Genomic DNA, 17033 nt, shown 5'->3' with positions numbered 1-17033 from the left:
TGTCTCAGGTTGCAGTATTCACTAGTCCTGCTAAATCCTGCTACCTCATACCCTTTTGGAAAAATATTGGATCTGGAGCCTTCTGTATGGAAAACAGTAACTCTGCCATTGAGTATGAATCTTGTGGCCAAGATAAAAAAGAGCCAGGTGCTTTGAAATTGTTCTTATTTCCCTTCAAAGTGGCAAAGACAAGAGCATCAGAAGGGCTGAATGAATGAATTCAAATCAAAGCTGCAGAACCTCAAACCACAATAGACTTACAAGGAAGCACTATGGATGTTGAGCTCTTCCAAATGACACCAATTTGCCACAATATCCTTTTTATGATGTTTTTATTGAGCATGGAATGATGTAAACAAGTTTATGAATCCCACCAGATATTATCTCTACGGTGTTTCAAAACGTAAAATAAATCATCCTTCTTATTATCAATGGGAGTTGTTAGAATCTACAAGTAATAATTAACAATACATATAATTTTATTGGGTGTATTTTTTTTCTAAAGCTGTTGACTTCATCTCTATATCGATATATTTTGTTACATCTACTTGTTTTCCATTTTTCATTTTTTCATGATGAATATTACAGATTGTTTCTGTGTAAAGCGCAGTTAGATCTTTATGATTAAGTGGTGTGTGAATATTGTTTAATAAATAAAAATAGCATACAGGACAAATGGCTCTGGGGTAAGCCACACCCATCGTCATATAGGCAGGGAAAGTTCCATCTACAAGTACAATGCTAGCACAACACCTAACATCTCACAAGGCACTGAAGACATCAGGGTTCAAGGAGATGAACATAAACTGAATATTTTCACAGATTATATTCTACTGATGCTCCATAATCCAATCCCTTTTCCTTTGCAGAGGATACTAAATGATTTCATGGCAGTATCTGCATTCTAAACGACTTCTGGACCCAGGTGTTCAATCTAATTTCTATTATCGTGCGTCAAACCTCAGCAATGGATCCAGATTTGGCATTACTTTCTCTTGAAAGTAATACAACCCAAGCATTGACTACTATCCTCTTGTACAGTGGTACCTCAGGTTACATAAGCTTCAGGTTACAGAGTCCGCTAACCCAGGAATAGTGTATCAGGTTAAGAACTTTGCTTCAGGATGAGAACAGAAATTGTGCTCCGGCGGCGCATGATTAACCTGAGGTACCACTGTATTTATGTTCTAAGCAGCAGCTAAAATCTCCATTGCTAGTCACACTGGAAATCCAGATCCCCATCCCAAGATTGTTGGTTAAGGGAGGTTATGGGAAACTGCGCTCTCTGAACATCTAACATGCCAGAGAGGGCTTAGCGGCAGGGAGACAAAAACAGTGTTTCTATTCCATTTGGTAGGTCTTTCCATCTTTTGGCAATGCTGAGCCTAACAAGCATCAACCGTCCCATAGCCCAAATAAACCTATGGTGAAATTCTGTCAGTCACAGTTGATATTATATGGTAAACACCTGTCTTGGGAATCTACATTTTGAGCTGCATTGCATTAATGGTCCCCCCCCCCCCATGGTTGTTGTTGGAATCATAGAATCAAAGATTTGTAAGGGACCCAAGGGTCACCATCGGCTGTGGGGAGGATAGAAGAAGAAGAAGAAGAAGAAGAAGAAGAAGAAGAAGAAGAAGAGGAGGAGGAGGAGGAGGAGGAGGAGGAGGAGGAGGGGGAGTTTGGATTTGATATCCCCCTTTATCACTACCCAAAGGAGTCTCAAAGCGGCTAACATTCTCCTTTCCCTTCCTCCCCCACAACAAACACTGTGAGGTGAGTGAGGCTGAGAGACTTCAGAGAAATGTGACTAGCCCGAGGTCACCCAGCAGCTGCATGTGGAGGAATGGGGAATCGAACCCGGTTCACAAGATTACAAGTCCACCACTCTTAACCACTACACAACACTGGCTCTCTTAAAATACATAAATACATACATAAAATAAATACAGGGCCTACTCCCTTATAAGGCCTTTCCAGCTGGCCTAGGGGACAAGGCCAAGGCCCTCACACTTCAAGCTATAAAGGGACTCCTCTGGCAGAAACAGCCTTCTTCGCTGTTGGACCCACTATTGGTCTCATCAGCTCAATCCACCAGAGCCTGTCTTTGCATACGGGAGAATTCCTCCTTGACACACAAAGACACACACACACACACACACACACCAATTAATCCGGTAACTTCTTTCAATACTGCCTGCCATTCCCATTCTCACCAGATAACAGCTTGCTTGCTCTGCTCAGACTCTGTGCAGAAAAGGTGCTGAAAAATGGACACCATTCAGATTATTCCCTCCCTACCACACCATGCAGTAGAATCGCACCCCTTTCACACTACTGGATCAAGCTGGATCTTGTTTCAGATATTGCATATTGTCACGGGAATTGGGGTTGCTTGTGTGTAAACTTCTAGCTGTTCCAAACTGCTTAGGGTCGGTTGTGTCTTTCCCTGACTGAGCAGCCTTGGCGCTGCTGCTCAGTCGCTAGCAGAATCCGTGAGTGGGTGTCTCCTAAATTTCTTCCAGCATAGGAATTCCTTAACGGACAACCTCCGCCTCGCCTCTCTGCGCGGAAGCCTCCTGCGCAGAGTGGGCGTGCCGAGTGGTGGTCCTCCACCCTCCTCACTGACTTCACTGGAAGAGTCTCGGAGCCTCACCTCTGAGATGCTCTCTGCCTCTCCCTTCTTCCTGGTGTCACCTGGACTTCCTTCCCCAGATGACGTTCTTTCTCTTCCCTTACTCGTCCCCTCTCCTGCAGAGTCCGGGAGCCTCGCCTCTCCCCTCTGCTCCGATGTCAGTTCCCTGACACATATTTTCTGAGAAAAGGAAAATCAGCCTGGCAGCTTCATTATTCTGGAATGCCAGCTGAAGGACAAAAACCTTCTGTGGTCCAATGCAGGAAAATCAGGGGGTGAGGGGACCACTCAGACACGATAGCACTGCAAATTACATATCAAATTAAGTAATGGGCAAATAACATGTTATAGCCTTTATTTTGGCATGTTTCTGAAAGTAATTAAAGCATCAGGTTTAAATTATATAAACATGAATGCTAAGATAAATGCATATCAAAAAATTGCAATGCTCCGTTTTATATACAATATATTGTTACGTCCTTGCCAACACATTACAGAAAGCAAATGTCAGAACAAATCACATGAAAGCAAAAGAGCAGAAATTAAGTGTGTCTGGTTACATGAATTCCAACCTTTGAGAACACAACATATATGATCCCCTCTTTAAAAATAGCCATTACTGGGGACAAGGAAGGGCAGAAATAATTACGTACCAAAGATAAGCAGAAATGGACACCAACCTGACCCCAACAAGAACAATTTTCACACTTCAGTCTCAGCACTATATGAGCTTGAAATAATTCTGCATGAATGTTTGGTAGTGAAAATGAGGGCTAGGATTTGGGAGAAAACAATAGTAATTTTTAGAAACGTTTCCTTTGTTGCGGGGCTGAATGATTACAGGTTAATGTATGCGAAAATTCCGAAAACCCAATTTATTTTCCAGTGATGCACTAAAGAGAAAATCAAAGTTGTTTGTAAATGCTAAAACATGGCCACATTTTTCCAAATGAATATTCCATATACAGGTGAATTTTTAAAAAGATGAGAAAAAGCTACAATACTATTTGAGGTGTTCTTTGTCCATTAAACTACAGATACAGTATTTGTTGGCTTTCATAATTCCTCTTCAAAGTGGATAACAATTTTCACATTCTTTGGGTGCAGGAGCTTTTGCCAAGCGATTTCTTAAGCGCTATTTGGACATCTTTGTTTCTCAGGCTGTACACCAAGGGGTTCAACAACGGAGTCACCATTGTGTAAGAGACGGAAATAAAAATAGTCTGATCTAGCGTGTAACTGTTTTTGGGCCCGAAATGGATAATGCCAGCACACCCAAAGTGCACTACGACCACAATAAGATGGGAGGCACAAGTGGAAAAGGCTTTATGCTTCCCAGCCGTTGTGGGGATTTTCAAGACAGTGTTTGCAATTAAAATGTAGGAGAGAAGGATGAACAGGAATGCACAAATTATAACCAAAACACAAATAATGAAAATGACGATTTCACCTATGTAATTTTGGCCGCAGGCTAATTCAAGCAAAGGTTCTATTTCACAAAAGAAGTGTTTAACTTTATTTGACCCACAGAAAGGCAAGGTGAATATGATTATAGTCTGTGAGGTGGAAAAAAGAAACCCAGTTGTTGCTGAACAAGCCACCAGCTTGGTGCAGAGTCTTTGATTCATCAAAATCTGATAACGTAAAGGTTTGCATATGGAGACATATCGGTCATACCCCATCACTGCTAGAAGAAAACAATTTGTGAATCCAAAGCCCAGGAAAATGTACATCTGAGTAGCACAGCCAATGAAGGAAATGGTTGTCTTCTCTCTTAGAAGATTTGCAAGCATATTGGGGATAATGGCAAGTGAGTAGCAGATTTCTGAGAAGGAGAGGATGGAGAGGAAGAAGTACATGGGGATGTGGAGGCTGCGGTTAAGACATATCGTAGTGATGATGATTATATTTCCCATCAAAGTTACCAGGTAAATTAGAGAGAACACCAGAAACAATGGAATCTGAAGTTCTGGGAAATTGGAAAATCCAGCAAGGATAAATTCTGTCACCATTGTATGATTTTCTCTTCCCATTGATGCAGCACCTGAAAATAAACTTTAAAGGTGTTACAGATTGCAACAGTGCTCGTCAGCTGGTGTTTTATACAAAAATACTGGGGGAGAGGCTTGTTCATAAAATGATTATTCATTTTTCTTATTTATTAAATTTATGTCCTTCAACTGAATATTACAGGCCGGTTTACAATATAAAAACAGAAAATGCATAACAGGACCGTAAAAATGCATAATGTAAATTAGCAAATTAAAGTAGCAAATTAAAGAACAAATGATTTTATGACCTTTAAACATCACTCCATACAGCTGCCTGAGAAAAGGCCGCCTCCATTTCCCTAATGGTAGAACCGGCCTCAGTAGATAGAGCGTGGCACAACAATTGTTCAACCAGCAAAATAGTTGTGTCACCCCATAGCCATATTATTACATTCACTTGACCAACACATCTACACTGCAGAGTCTGATATCTCCCTTTCAAGGAATCCTGGGAATGTCTGCTCCCAAGTTAGCGAGGCATTAGAGCCAGTTTACAAAACTGCATTTTCCACAGAACTAAAATTTTAGCAATCAGACAACATCTTGGCATAGTTCATCACTGTAGATTAAAATTCTGTATTCTTTTAATTGATGTAATTGCACTGTGATTGAATGTCTGGCTACAGCCCACAAACTGATGAAGGAGCACAGAGGCAAGTGAGCTGAAGAGTTTGAGGCTTCACAATATTCCTGTCAATTGAAAAATTAGCAGCATCACAAGGCATAACTCTGAACACCACTAGAATATTTTATTGAGGAGCATGCCTATCTTAAGCTGCCTTTTAAAGAGTCATACAATTGGTGTCTATTCCAAATTGTAGCACCTCTCCAGGGTCTCAGGTTGATGTATTCACTAGTCCTGCTAAGCTACCTCATACCCTTTTGGAAAAATATTGGATCTGGAGCCTTCTGTTTGGAAAACAGTAACTCTGCTATTGAGTATGAATCTTGTGGCCAAGATAAAAAAGAGTCGGGTGCTTTGAAATTGTTCTTATATCCCTTCAAAGTGGCAAAAACAAGAGCATCTGAAGGGCTGAATGAATGAATTCAAATCAAAGCTGCAGAACCTCAAACCACAATAGACTTACAAGGAAGCACGATGGATGTTGAGCTCTTCCAAATGACAGCAATTTGCCACGATATCCTTTTTATGATGTTTTTATTGAGCATGGAATGATGTAAACAAGTTTATGAATCCCACCAGATATTATCCCCACGGTGTTTCAAAATGTAAAATAAATCAACCATCTTATTATCAATGGGAGTTGTTAAAAGCTACAAGTAATAATTAACAATACATGTAATTTTATTAGATGTATTTTTACCTAAAACTGTTTACTTCATCTTTATATCGACACATTTTATTACATCTACTTGTTTTCCATTTTTTTATTTTATCATGATGAATATTATAGATTGTTTCTGTGTAAAGCGCAGTTAGGTCTTTATGATTAAGTGGTGTGTGAATATTGTTTAATAAATAAAATTAGCGTACAGGACAAATGGCTCTGGGGTAAGTCACACCCATCGTCATATAGGCAGGGAAAGTTCCATCTACAAGTACAATGCTAGCACAACACCTAACATCTCAGAAGGGTACTGAAGACATCATGTAGCCTTATTAGACTTTACCGATTGGTTGGGTGAGCGTTGCTCCCGGAGAGGGAGGAAAGAGTCAAAAGACATTGAGGTTGGTTCGGAGGAAGAGTTCTTTATTTCTGCTCTCTGGAGCAGCAGAAAGGCACTTGCATGGTCAGTTCACAGCAAGAGCACTTAAGGAACGGTTACACACAGCTTATATACCCTTTCTGGTCCCCTTGACCCCTCCCCAGGAATCCAGCCACGTCAGCTTATACACGTAAGTTGACATCCCAGAAATCCAGCCACGTCAGCTTATACACGTAAGTTGACATCCGTGACCATAAACAGTTGTTCCTGTTCCTGTACTCTTGACCATAAAAGGATGTTCCTGTTCCTGTATTCCTTATCTTGGGGTAAGAAGGTCACTAACTCTAAGAGCACTCCTGGCGCCATCCCCGAGTGCGGGGGTGTCTTGCAATGTCTGTGTGTCAGTGTGAGGATATTTACAACCCACAAGATAAGCCCCAGCTCTGCCCGTCCCGTCTCCACTTCAGAACTGACAAGGCCATCCATTAAGCGTCACGTACTGATAAAGGAGAGGGCTTTGTTTATACAGCTGGGTTCCTGTTATACATGAGCTCAACTCCTCAAGTTAATGGATGTTAGCTAATGGACCCTTGGGGAAGGAAAAATGGGGATTTTGGGGCCTGTTGCAGACTGACTGCACAATCAAGTTTAGGTTTGGGAAACCCATTCCTTCAATCAGGGTTCAAGGAGATGAACATAAACTGAATATTTTCACAGATTATATATTACTGATGCTCCACAATCCAAGCTAAACCCCTTTTCCTTTGCAGAGGATACTAAATGATTTCATGGCAGTGTCTGCATTCTCAGTGACCTGTGGACCCAAGTGTCCAATCTAATTCCTATTATTGTGGGTCAGCCCTTGGCAATGGATCCAGATTTGGCATTACTTTCTCTAGAAAACGATACAACCCAACCATTGACCACTAACCTCTTGTATTTATGTTCTAAGCAGCAGCTAAAATCACCATTGCTAGTCACTGGAAATCCAGATCCCCATCCCGTGATCATTGGTTAAGGAAGGTTATGGGACACTGCGCTCTCTGAACATCTAACATGCCAGAGAGGGCTTAGTGGCAGGGAGACAAAAACAGACTGTTTCTATTACATTTGGTAGAGCTTTCTATCTTTTGGCAATGCTGAGCCTAACAGGCATCAACCATCCCATAACCAAATACACATATGGAGAAGTTTTGTCACTCACAGTTGATATTATATAGTAAACAGCTGTCTTGGGAATCTACGTTTTGAGCAGCATTGCATGAATGGTTCTTTTCCCCCATTGTTGTTGTTGGAACCATAGAATCTTAGAATTGAAAAGGACCCAAGGGTCACCGTTGGCTGTGGTGAGGAGTGCAAGGCCTGCTCCCTTACAAAGACTTTACCAGCTGGACTAGGGAGCCAGGCCCTCACACTTCCAGCTATAAAGAGACTCCTCTGGCAGAAACAGCCTTCTTCGCTTTTGGACCCACTATTGATCTCATTAGCTCAATCTAATTCATGTCTGGTTACTGTTGAATGGTCACTTTAAAATGTGAAGGTTCATTATTGCTTCAGAAGTTGTGTATGTCTTTAAGGGCCAGGGCCAGGGCAAATAACGAGACCCAGTCTTGCAGCTGTGGAACATAGCAGGTGCTGCTGAGTTGTGTTAATCTTTTTTTTTTAATTAATATTCATTACTTTTCCAACAATTTAAACACAACACAAAAAGGCAATACAATACAATACAAAGACACGACATAACACTAACACATTAAACTAACAAAACAAAACAAAAACCGTTTAAAACACATCAAACAATTTCAATATCTTATCTTTCATTCACTTATTTCAACGCCCTCCTCACACCTCCCTTTTTGTATTCCACTTCTGTTAATTGTTTCAGCAATTCCTTTCCATCTTCCTCTGTTTTCTATCCTATAATTATCTTGACACATTATAACCTTATTTTTTCCTTTAATACTCTATTAATCTATTTATACTTAGCTCCTTATAACATTTCTACTAAAGCCATATAACTTCATTCCAACATTTTTCTAACATTCATTAATTTTACAGTATTTCTGTAAATAGTCTTTAAACTTTTTCCAGTCTTCTTCCACCGACTCTTCTCCCTGGTCTCGGATTCTGCCAGTCATTTCTGCCAGTTCCATATAGTCCATCAACTTCATCTGCCATTCTTCCCGGGTGGGTAAATCTTGTGTCTTCCTATACTTTGCAATAAGTATTCTTGCTGCTGTTGTTGCATACATAAAAAAAGTTCTATCCTACTTTGGCACAATTTGGCCGACCATGCCCACGAGAAAGGCCTCTGGTTTTTTCAGGAAAGTATATTTAAATATCTTTTTCATTTCGTTATAAATCATCTCCCAGAATGTCTTAATCCTTGGGCATGTCCACCAAAAGTGAAAGAATGTACCTTCAGTCTCATTACATTTCCAACATTTATTGTCGGGCAAATGGTAAATTTTTGCAAGCTTGACTGGTGTCATGTACCACCTATAAATCATTTTCATTAAATTTTCTCTTAAGGCATTACATGCCGTGAATTTCATACCTGTGGCCCATAACTGTTCCCAGTCAGCCATCATTATGTTATGTCCAACATCTTGTGCCCCTTTAATCATATCTGATTTCACCATTTCATCCTGAGTGTTCCATTTCAACAGCAAGTTATACATTCTTGACAAATTCTTGATTTTTGGATCTAGCAATTCTGTTTCCAATTTTGATTTTTCCACCTGGAAACCAACTTTTTTGTCCAAATTGTATGCCTCCATTATTTGGTAATAATGGAGCCAATCTCGCACTTTGTTTTTCAATTTTTGAAAGCTCTGCAATTTTATTCTGTCTCCATCTTGTTCCAGAATTTCCCAATATTTCGGCCATTTAGCCTCCATATTGAGTTTTTTCTGTGCCTTCGCTTCCATTGGTGACAACCATCTTGAGGTTTTCTTTTCTAACAAATCCTTATATCTTATCCAAACATTAAACAATGCTTTTCTAACAATATGATTTTTAAACGCTTTATGTGCTTTTACCTTATCGTACCACAAATATGCATGCCAGCCAAATGCATTGTTGAAACCTTCTAAATCCAACACGTCAGTGTTTTCAAGAAGCAGCCATTCTCTCAGCCAGCAAAAAGCAGCTGATTCATAATAAAGTTTCAGGTCTGGCAGGGCAAATCCACCTCTTTCTTTGGCATCAGTTAATATCTTAAATTTTGTTCGAGGCTTCTTGCCCTGCCAAACAAATCTGGAAATATCTTTCTGCCACTTCTTGAAACAATCCATCTTATCCAAAATTTGCAATGTTTGAAACAAAAACAACATCCTTGGCAACACATTCATCTTTATCACAGCAATTCGGCCTAACAATGATAACTTCAAATTTGTCCATATTCCTAAGTCCTTTTTCACTTCAATCCAACATTTTTCATAATTATCCTTAAATAAATTCACATTTTTGGCAGTCATGTTAACCCATAAATATTTCACTTTCTTAACCAATATTAGCCCTGTCTCCTCCTGAAACTTCTCTCTCTCATTCACGGTTAAGTTTTTCTCTAAAACCTTAGTCTTCATCTTGTTCAACTTAAAACCTGCTACCTGTCCGAATTCTTGAATCAGTTCCAATACCCTTTTAGTACTAGATTCTGGCTCCTGTAAAGTCAATACTAAGTCATCAGCAAATGCTTTCAGTTTGTACTGTTTAGCTCCCACTTGTATACCTTTAACCTCTTGGTCCTTTCTAATCATATTTAACAAAACCTCGAGGACCGATATAAAAAGCAATGGAGAAATTGGGCAACCTTGTCATGTCCCTTTCTCAATCTTAAACTCTTCTGTCACTACATTGTTCACAATTAATTTTGCCTTTTGTTCTGAATAAATTGCACCTATACCATTTTCAAATCCTTGACCTACCCCCATCCCCTGTAAATTCTTCTTCATAAAACTCCAAGAAATGTTGTCAAAGGCTTTCTCTGCATCCACAAATATCAAGACTGCCTTAGTATTGATATTTACTTGTAGTTTTTCTAGAATATTAATTATATTCCTCATATTGTCAGACAAATGTCTGCCCGGGAGAAAGCCCGCTTGGTCCTTATGAATTTCTTCTACTAACACCTTTTTAAATCTTTTAGCCAAAATATCTGCAAAAATTTTGTAATCCACATTAAGCAGCGATATGGGGCGGTAGTTCTTGAGCTGTGTCTTTTCAGTCTCTGTTTTGGGTATAAGTGCAATGTAAGCTTCCTTCCACGACTCTGGTGCCTTTCTCCCTTCCAATATTTCATTGCAGACTTCCTTCAATGGTTGTATTAACCATTCTTTCAAAGATCTGTAATATCTTGAAGTCAAACCATCTGGTCCTGGAGATTTACCTAATTGCATATTCTGGATGGCCCCTTCCACCTCCTGATCCATTGTTTTGTAATTCAACATTAGCTGTTTTTCCTGAGAGATTTTGTGTAGTCCATTTATTTTCAAAAATCGATCAATGTCCATTTCTTTCTGCTTCTCCTGTGTATAAAGTTGTTTAAAATACCTCTGAAAACACTTCCTAATCTCCACTGGGTTCTGTGTATTCTTTCCTTCCACTTCCAAATTCGTAATAGTATTGAGTTTCTGAGTTGTGTTAATCAAGCTGTGTCAGCAATTGGGTATAGTATATAAGGAGCAGCACCTAGCTCTCCCATTACCCTGGGGGATGGGTCGGTGGTTGGGTCATGTTTGTTGTTATCTTTAGTGTAAAAGGAGTTTTTGTTATTAAAACCTTGTTTAAGTTATTTTTTGAGTTCCTTTTTAATGCATGGTCTCCGCAGCAAGCTCTCTGCAGCGCTACTAAACTGCAAATAGCCAGCAGTTACATGAATTCCAACCTTTGAAAATGCAACATATATGATCCCCTCTTTAAAAATAGCCATTACTGGGGACAAGGAAGGGCAGAAATAATTATGTACCAAAGATAAGCAGAAATGGACACCAAACTGACCCCAACAAGAACATTTTTGACACTTCAGTCTCAGCACTATATGAGCTTGAAATATTTCTGTGTGAATGATTGGTAGAGAAAATGTGGGCTAGGATTTAGGAGAAAACAACAGTAATCTTTAGAAAAGTTTCCTTTGTTGCAGGGCAGAATGATTACAGGTTCATTTATGGGAAAATTCTGACAACCCAATTTATTTTCCAGTGATGCACTAAAGAGAAAATCAAAGTTGTTTGTAAATGCTAAAACATGGCCACATTTTTCCAAATGAATATTCCATATACAGATGAATTTTTCAAAAGATGAGGGAAAGCTTAAATACTACTTGAGGCATTCTTTGTCCATTAAACAACAGATATTTGTTGGGTTTCATAATTCCTCTTCAAAGTGGATAATGCTTAATTTTCACATTCTTTGGGTGCAGGAGCTTTTGCCAAGCGATTTCTTAAGCGCTATTTGAACATCTTTGTTTCTCAGGCTGTACACCAAGGGGTTCAACAAGGGAGTCACCATTGTGTAAGAGACAGAAATAAAAGTCGTCTCATCTAGCGTGTAACTAGATTTGGGCCTTAAATAGATAATGCCAGCACACCCAAAGTGCACTATGACCACAATAAGATGGGAGGCACAAGTGGAAAAGGCTTTTTGCTTCCCAGCCATTGTGGGGATTTTCAAGACAGTGTTTGCAATTAAAATGTATGAGAGAAGGATGAACAAGAATGAACAAATTACAACCAAAAATGAAATAATGAAAATAACAATTTCTCCTATGTAGTTACGGCCACAGGCTAATTCAAGCAAAGGTGCTAAATCACACAAGTAGTGCTTAAGTTCATTTGGTCCACAGAAAGGCAAGGTAAATATGATTATAGTCTCTGATGTAGAAAAAATAAATGCAAGTGATACTGAACAAGCCACCAGCTTGGTGCAGAGTCTTTGATTCATCAGAATCTGATAACGTAAAGGTTTGCATATGGACACATATCGGTCATACCCCATCACTGCTAGAAGAAAACAATCTGTGCACCCAAAGCCCAGGAAAATGCACATCTGAGTAGCACAGCCAATGAAGGAAATGGTCTTCTTTTCTCTTAGAAGATTTGCAAGCATATTGGGGATAATGACGAGTGTGTAGCAGATTTCTGAGAAGGAGAGGATGGAGAGGAAGAAGTACATGGGGATGTGGAGGCTGCGGTTAAGCCGTATCGCAGTGATGATGATTATATTTCCCATCAAAGTTATCAGGTACATGAGGGAGAACACCAGAAACAATGGAATCTTCAGGTCTGGGAAATTAGAAAATCCAGCAAGGATAAATTCTGTCACTATTGTTTGATTTTCTCTTCCCATTGATGCAGCATCTGAAAATAAACTTTAAAGGTGTTACAGATTCCAACAGTGGTCATACCTGATGTTTTATTAAAAAAAAAAAAATACTTGGGGGAAATGCACTCATAAAATGTCTGCTTCCAAGTTTGTGAGGTATTAGATCCAGTTTACAAAACTGCATTTCCTTGAGAAATAAAATTTTAGCAATCAGAAAACATCTTGGCATAGTTCATCACCGTAAATTAAAATTTTGGATTCTTATAATTGGAGAAGCCCTGCTGTGAATGAATGTCTGGCTACAGCCCATAAACTGATGAAGGAGCACAGAGGCAAGTGAGCTGAAGAGTTTGAGACTTCACCATATTCCTGTCAATTGCAAAATTAACAGCATCACAAAACATAACTCTCAACACCACTAGAATCTTTTCCTGAGGATTATGTCTATCCTAACCTGCCTTTTCATGCAGTCAGTGTCTATTCCAAATTGTAGCACCTCTCCAGGGTCTCAGGTTGATGTCTTCACTAGTCCTGCCAAGCAACCTCATATACATTTAGAAAAATATTGGATCTGGACCCTTCTGCATGCAAAGCAGTAACCCTACCTTTGAGAATGAAGCTTGTGCCCGAGATAAAATGAGTCAGGTGCTTTGGAACTGTTCTTATCTCCCTTTAAAGTGTCATTTGAATGACTAAACCATTCTGCAGTTCCAATAAAACCTGCAGAACCTCAAAACACAATAAACCTCTTCTGTTATCAAGCCGAATATATATATATATTCCAAATAATTCTTACAAGGAAGGAGGTTTGGTGTTCCAAATGACAGCAGTTTGCCACACTATCCTTTTTACAATGTTTTTTCTGAGCATGGAATAATGTAAACAAGTTTCTAAATCCCACCAGAAAAACTTAAAGTAAGTCAACCATCATGTTATCAATAGGATTTCTTAAATTCACAGGTAATGTGAATATTGTTTAATAAATAAAAAACCCAAAGTCTAAAAGGTGAGGGAAGTTCAATCCATAAGTACAATGCTAGCACTTTCTAATATCCTCAGAAGCATTGTGAAGATTTGGGGCTGGTTCATTACTGAGAGATTTCAGAATGATTTCCATTCCATTCCATTCCTGAAAATCTAGTAAAGAATCAAAATCATCTAAAGAAATGGATTTGGTTGCACAGGGTGCTTACAGATGAGCCCAGGTGTAAGAAGAGCATACGTAAGAAATTGAAGGAAGGAGAAATCATGAATAAAAAGTGTACATGAACAGCCAACAGTTGCAGGGAGAAGATCAGGTAGCCCAAGCTCCGGATGAACTCCTGATTGCAAGAGGTTAAATATAAAAATCATAAAGGTTTCTTTGGCTATGTTCAAAGCATGAGGAAGAACAAGCAAGTAGTACATCCTCTGTATGGAGATGATGGAGAAATGCTATTGAGTGACAGAGAAAAGGTGGAAAACCTAATTCAAAATTGCAGGGCCTGATGAGCTCCTCCCGAAGGTACTAAAAGATTTTATTTCAGAGCCTCTATATATCTATAATCTTTGAGAATTATTGAAGAACAGATGAGGTCCCCGTGCAGAGGAGGCAGGCAAATGTTGTCCTGATCTTCAAAAGTGGTGGTGGAGAAGACCCAGGTAGCTACTGACCTGTGAGCTTGACATCGATACCAGGAAAGGTCTTAGAACAGATAATAAAACCATTTGTCTGTGAGCACATAGAAAAGATTCTGTGATTACTAAGACCCAGCATGGGTTTCTGGAAAACAAGTCATGCCAGACGAATCCCATTTAATTTTTTGACAGAGTTACAAGCATGGTGGATCAGGAGAATGCTATGTCTTGATTTCAGTAAGGCTTCTGTCCCCCATTTATATTCTTGTGGAGAAGCAGGTAAAACGTGGGTGGATGAGGTATCTGTCAGGTGGATTTGAAGTTGGTTGAGTATGAGGACCTCACACATCAGACCGCCCTAGGGACATAGTCATCTGATTCTAGAGATATCAAGCTAAAGAAGCTATTTTCAAAGCATTGCTCCATTTCCATGAACTGAAATGTGGGTTGGATTTGATAGAAATATTTGAGGTTCTCTGTCCAGGGATCCTTTCCTGCCACAAAGCTTTTAGTCTGGCTTTTTTTAATACACTCTGGCTTTCAAAACCATGGGGATCCTTTATCAGTGGATCCTTCAAATTGCTAGTGCAAGATAATGGCAAATTCTGGGTAATTAGTGATGACCAACAGGCAGGAAACCTCCTCTGGTACCTCAAAATTATGCTTAATCAATCTAAACTTGGGCTTACTGTCCACTTATTCCTACCCTTTGCTTCCTCTTACTTAACCAGTTACTGATCCACAAAAGGACCACTTCTCTTATTTCTTATTTCTGCTATGAAACTGGTTTATTTTTAAAAGAATCAAATAGCAACAAGCTCTCTAACGGTCCCTGAAGTTCATATTTTAGCAGAAGAAAATAACCAACCCCCAAGTGTCTTGTTTGTCTAAGAGAACAACAGAAGGGAATTAAAACTGATAAATGCAATTATAAGTTCAGGTGTCCCTCAGAAATCACTTATTTGAAAAGTGCCAATTTCCTAATGATGCCCTCGGTGACTTATCTCTTCTCTGCTGTGCTGGGGAATTGGAAGGATGATTTGAGACGGGGAAATGATGCAATATTCAGCTTTGTTTCTCTTGGTATCTAACAAAACCAGAGTTCAGTGTCTGCACTTTTGGCCCTGCTTCTGGCATGGGGCACAGTGCTTTGACCCCTTTCATGTTCTCTTAAAATACACCGGTTTGTTGCTGTTCCCTTGACTATCCACTAGGGGGAGAACCTTCTCCCCTAGACCTGACTGAACTTTGCTTTAAATTCCCTTAAACTTTTTCCCTTCCTCTTATTTGGTGGTTCTTCCTCCTTATTTAAGTATAAGAATTATTACCACTAGAAAAATAGTAGGTTTTATTGTGGTGTCTATGATTTTTTTTAAAAAAAAATGTCATTTGATTTTTACAAATTCCTTCACACACATAGTATTATCACAAATATCAAACTTTACTCAATATTCTTTTGAATCTCAAGACTCCCCTCCTCCCCTCTGTGGACTCTTTAACTAACTTTTTAAACTGCATATTATAAATCTGTCTAGTTTATCATCCTCCATTGTATCCAAAGTCTAAGTGTGATTACAAGAGTTCTTTAAAGCCTGCCAAAGATTTCAAGTGCGGTGAGAGCCAGTGTGGTGTAGTGGTTAAGAGCAGTAGTCTCGTAATCTGGTGAACCGGGTTCGCGTCTCCGCTCCTCCACATGCAGCTGCTGGGTGACCTTGGGCCAGTCACACTTCTCTGAAGTCTCTCAGCCCCACTCACCTCACAGAGTGTTTGTTGTGGGGGAGGAAGGGAAAGGAGAATGTTAACCACTTTAAGACTCCTTCGGGTAGTGATAAAGAGGGATATCAAATCCAAACTCTTCTTCAAGTGTTTACAGTGGTCTTTCAGGTACATTGTATATTTATCCCATCCTCCTGATTTCTGACTTTCCCGGTTAATCTTGCCATCTCTGCACAGACCAATTTCATCTGCCAGTCCACCCTAGTAGGTATCTTGTTGTCTTTCCATCTCTGGGCAAGGAGCATCCTTGCAATGGTTGTAGCATGGTGTCTATGATTTTGGAGGAGGGCCCTGGGAACTGCAGCTCAGGAACTGAAATCCACCACCCTACAAAAACTGCACTTAATGAACAATCTGATGCACCGATTATGCTGGGGGAGGAGGAGATACATCACCACTATTTTGGCGAACTTCCTGCCATAGCCAAAGAGTGCTTAGCCTGGAAGCTGAGACGGAGACCACACCAGTAGAAAGCACCTAAAATGTCATACACATGACACTCCCACAATGTCACTCGAAACACAACTCCCTGGCCCCACAAGTCCGGGGCTGTGCTGGTGACAACATTCACATGCCATGTGGACATGGTGCTTCTAGCACCTCCGAGCTCATCTCTTCCCCAGACTGCTCACCCGTGTCCCACCACCATGATCCGAGGTCTAAGTCTTCTTCTATGTACTCCCTGGGGAACCCACACATGCATACACCAGCGATCCAAGCAGAGTTAAGTCTAGTCGCCATTTAAACTTTAAATCCTCTAGCGCAACAGCACCCCCTAAGGAGGCTATGTGTGTAACTGCAGGTACTGGCCCCAACTTGGTGGAACGCTCTGTCACAAGAGACTTGGGCCCTGCGGGACTTGACATCAGTGGCGTAGCGTGGGTTGTCAGCACCCGGGGCAAGGCAAGTAATTTGCGTCCCCTAACCCGTGGATTTGCGCCCCCTAACCCTAACCCCCAGAT

General features: G+C 40.1%; 2 protein-coding genes and 1 long non-coding RNA gene across 4 annotated transcripts in view; 1 reads left to right on the top strand and 2 right to left on the bottom strand.

Moving 5' to 3' along the window:
* The window catches only part of LOC309522149, a 68814-nt gene that overhangs the window by 35329 nt on the left and 16452 nt on the right, over nt 1–17033 (top strand). The gene's annotated exons all lie outside the window — the stretch shown is intronic.
* LOC309521974 (olfactory receptor 10R2-like) lies at nt 3265–4748 on the bottom strand. Its single transcript, XM_082205150.1, has one exon. It carries the CDS (start codon nt 4666–4668, stop codon nt 3724–3726), a length of 945 nt encoding a protein of 314 aa, XP_082061276.1. The 5' UTR covers nt 4669–4748; the 3' UTR covers nt 3265–3723.
* On the bottom strand, nt 11516–12747 carry LOC309522391 (olfactory receptor 10T2-like). The gene has a single exon (XM_082205623.1). The coding sequence runs from the start codon at nt 12700–12702 to the stop codon at nt 11758–11760; it is 945 nt and encodes a 314-aa protein (XP_082061749.1). The 5' UTR covers nt 12703–12747; the 3' UTR covers nt 11516–11757.

Source organism: Podarcis vaucheri (genome assembly GCF_965113315.1).
Source record: "Podarcis vaucheri genome assembly, chromosome: 17".
Lineage (NCBI taxonomy): Eukaryota > Metazoa > Chordata > Lepidosauria > Squamata > Lacertidae > Podarcis > Podarcis vaucheri.
The sequence above is the reverse complement of the archived record's forward strand: the minus strand, read 5'-3'. Positions and strand labels throughout refer to the sequence as shown.

What these genes read in the sequence shown, in the direction of transcription:
- LOC309521974 (XM_082205150.1), bottom strand. Translation starts at nt 4,668, where the DNA reads ATGGGAAGAGAAAATCATACAATGGTGACAGAATTTATCCTTGCTGGA.
- LOC309522391 (XM_082205623.1), bottom strand. Translation starts at nt 12,702, where the DNA reads ATGGGAAGAGAAAATCAAACAATAGTGACAGAATTTATCCTTGCTGGA.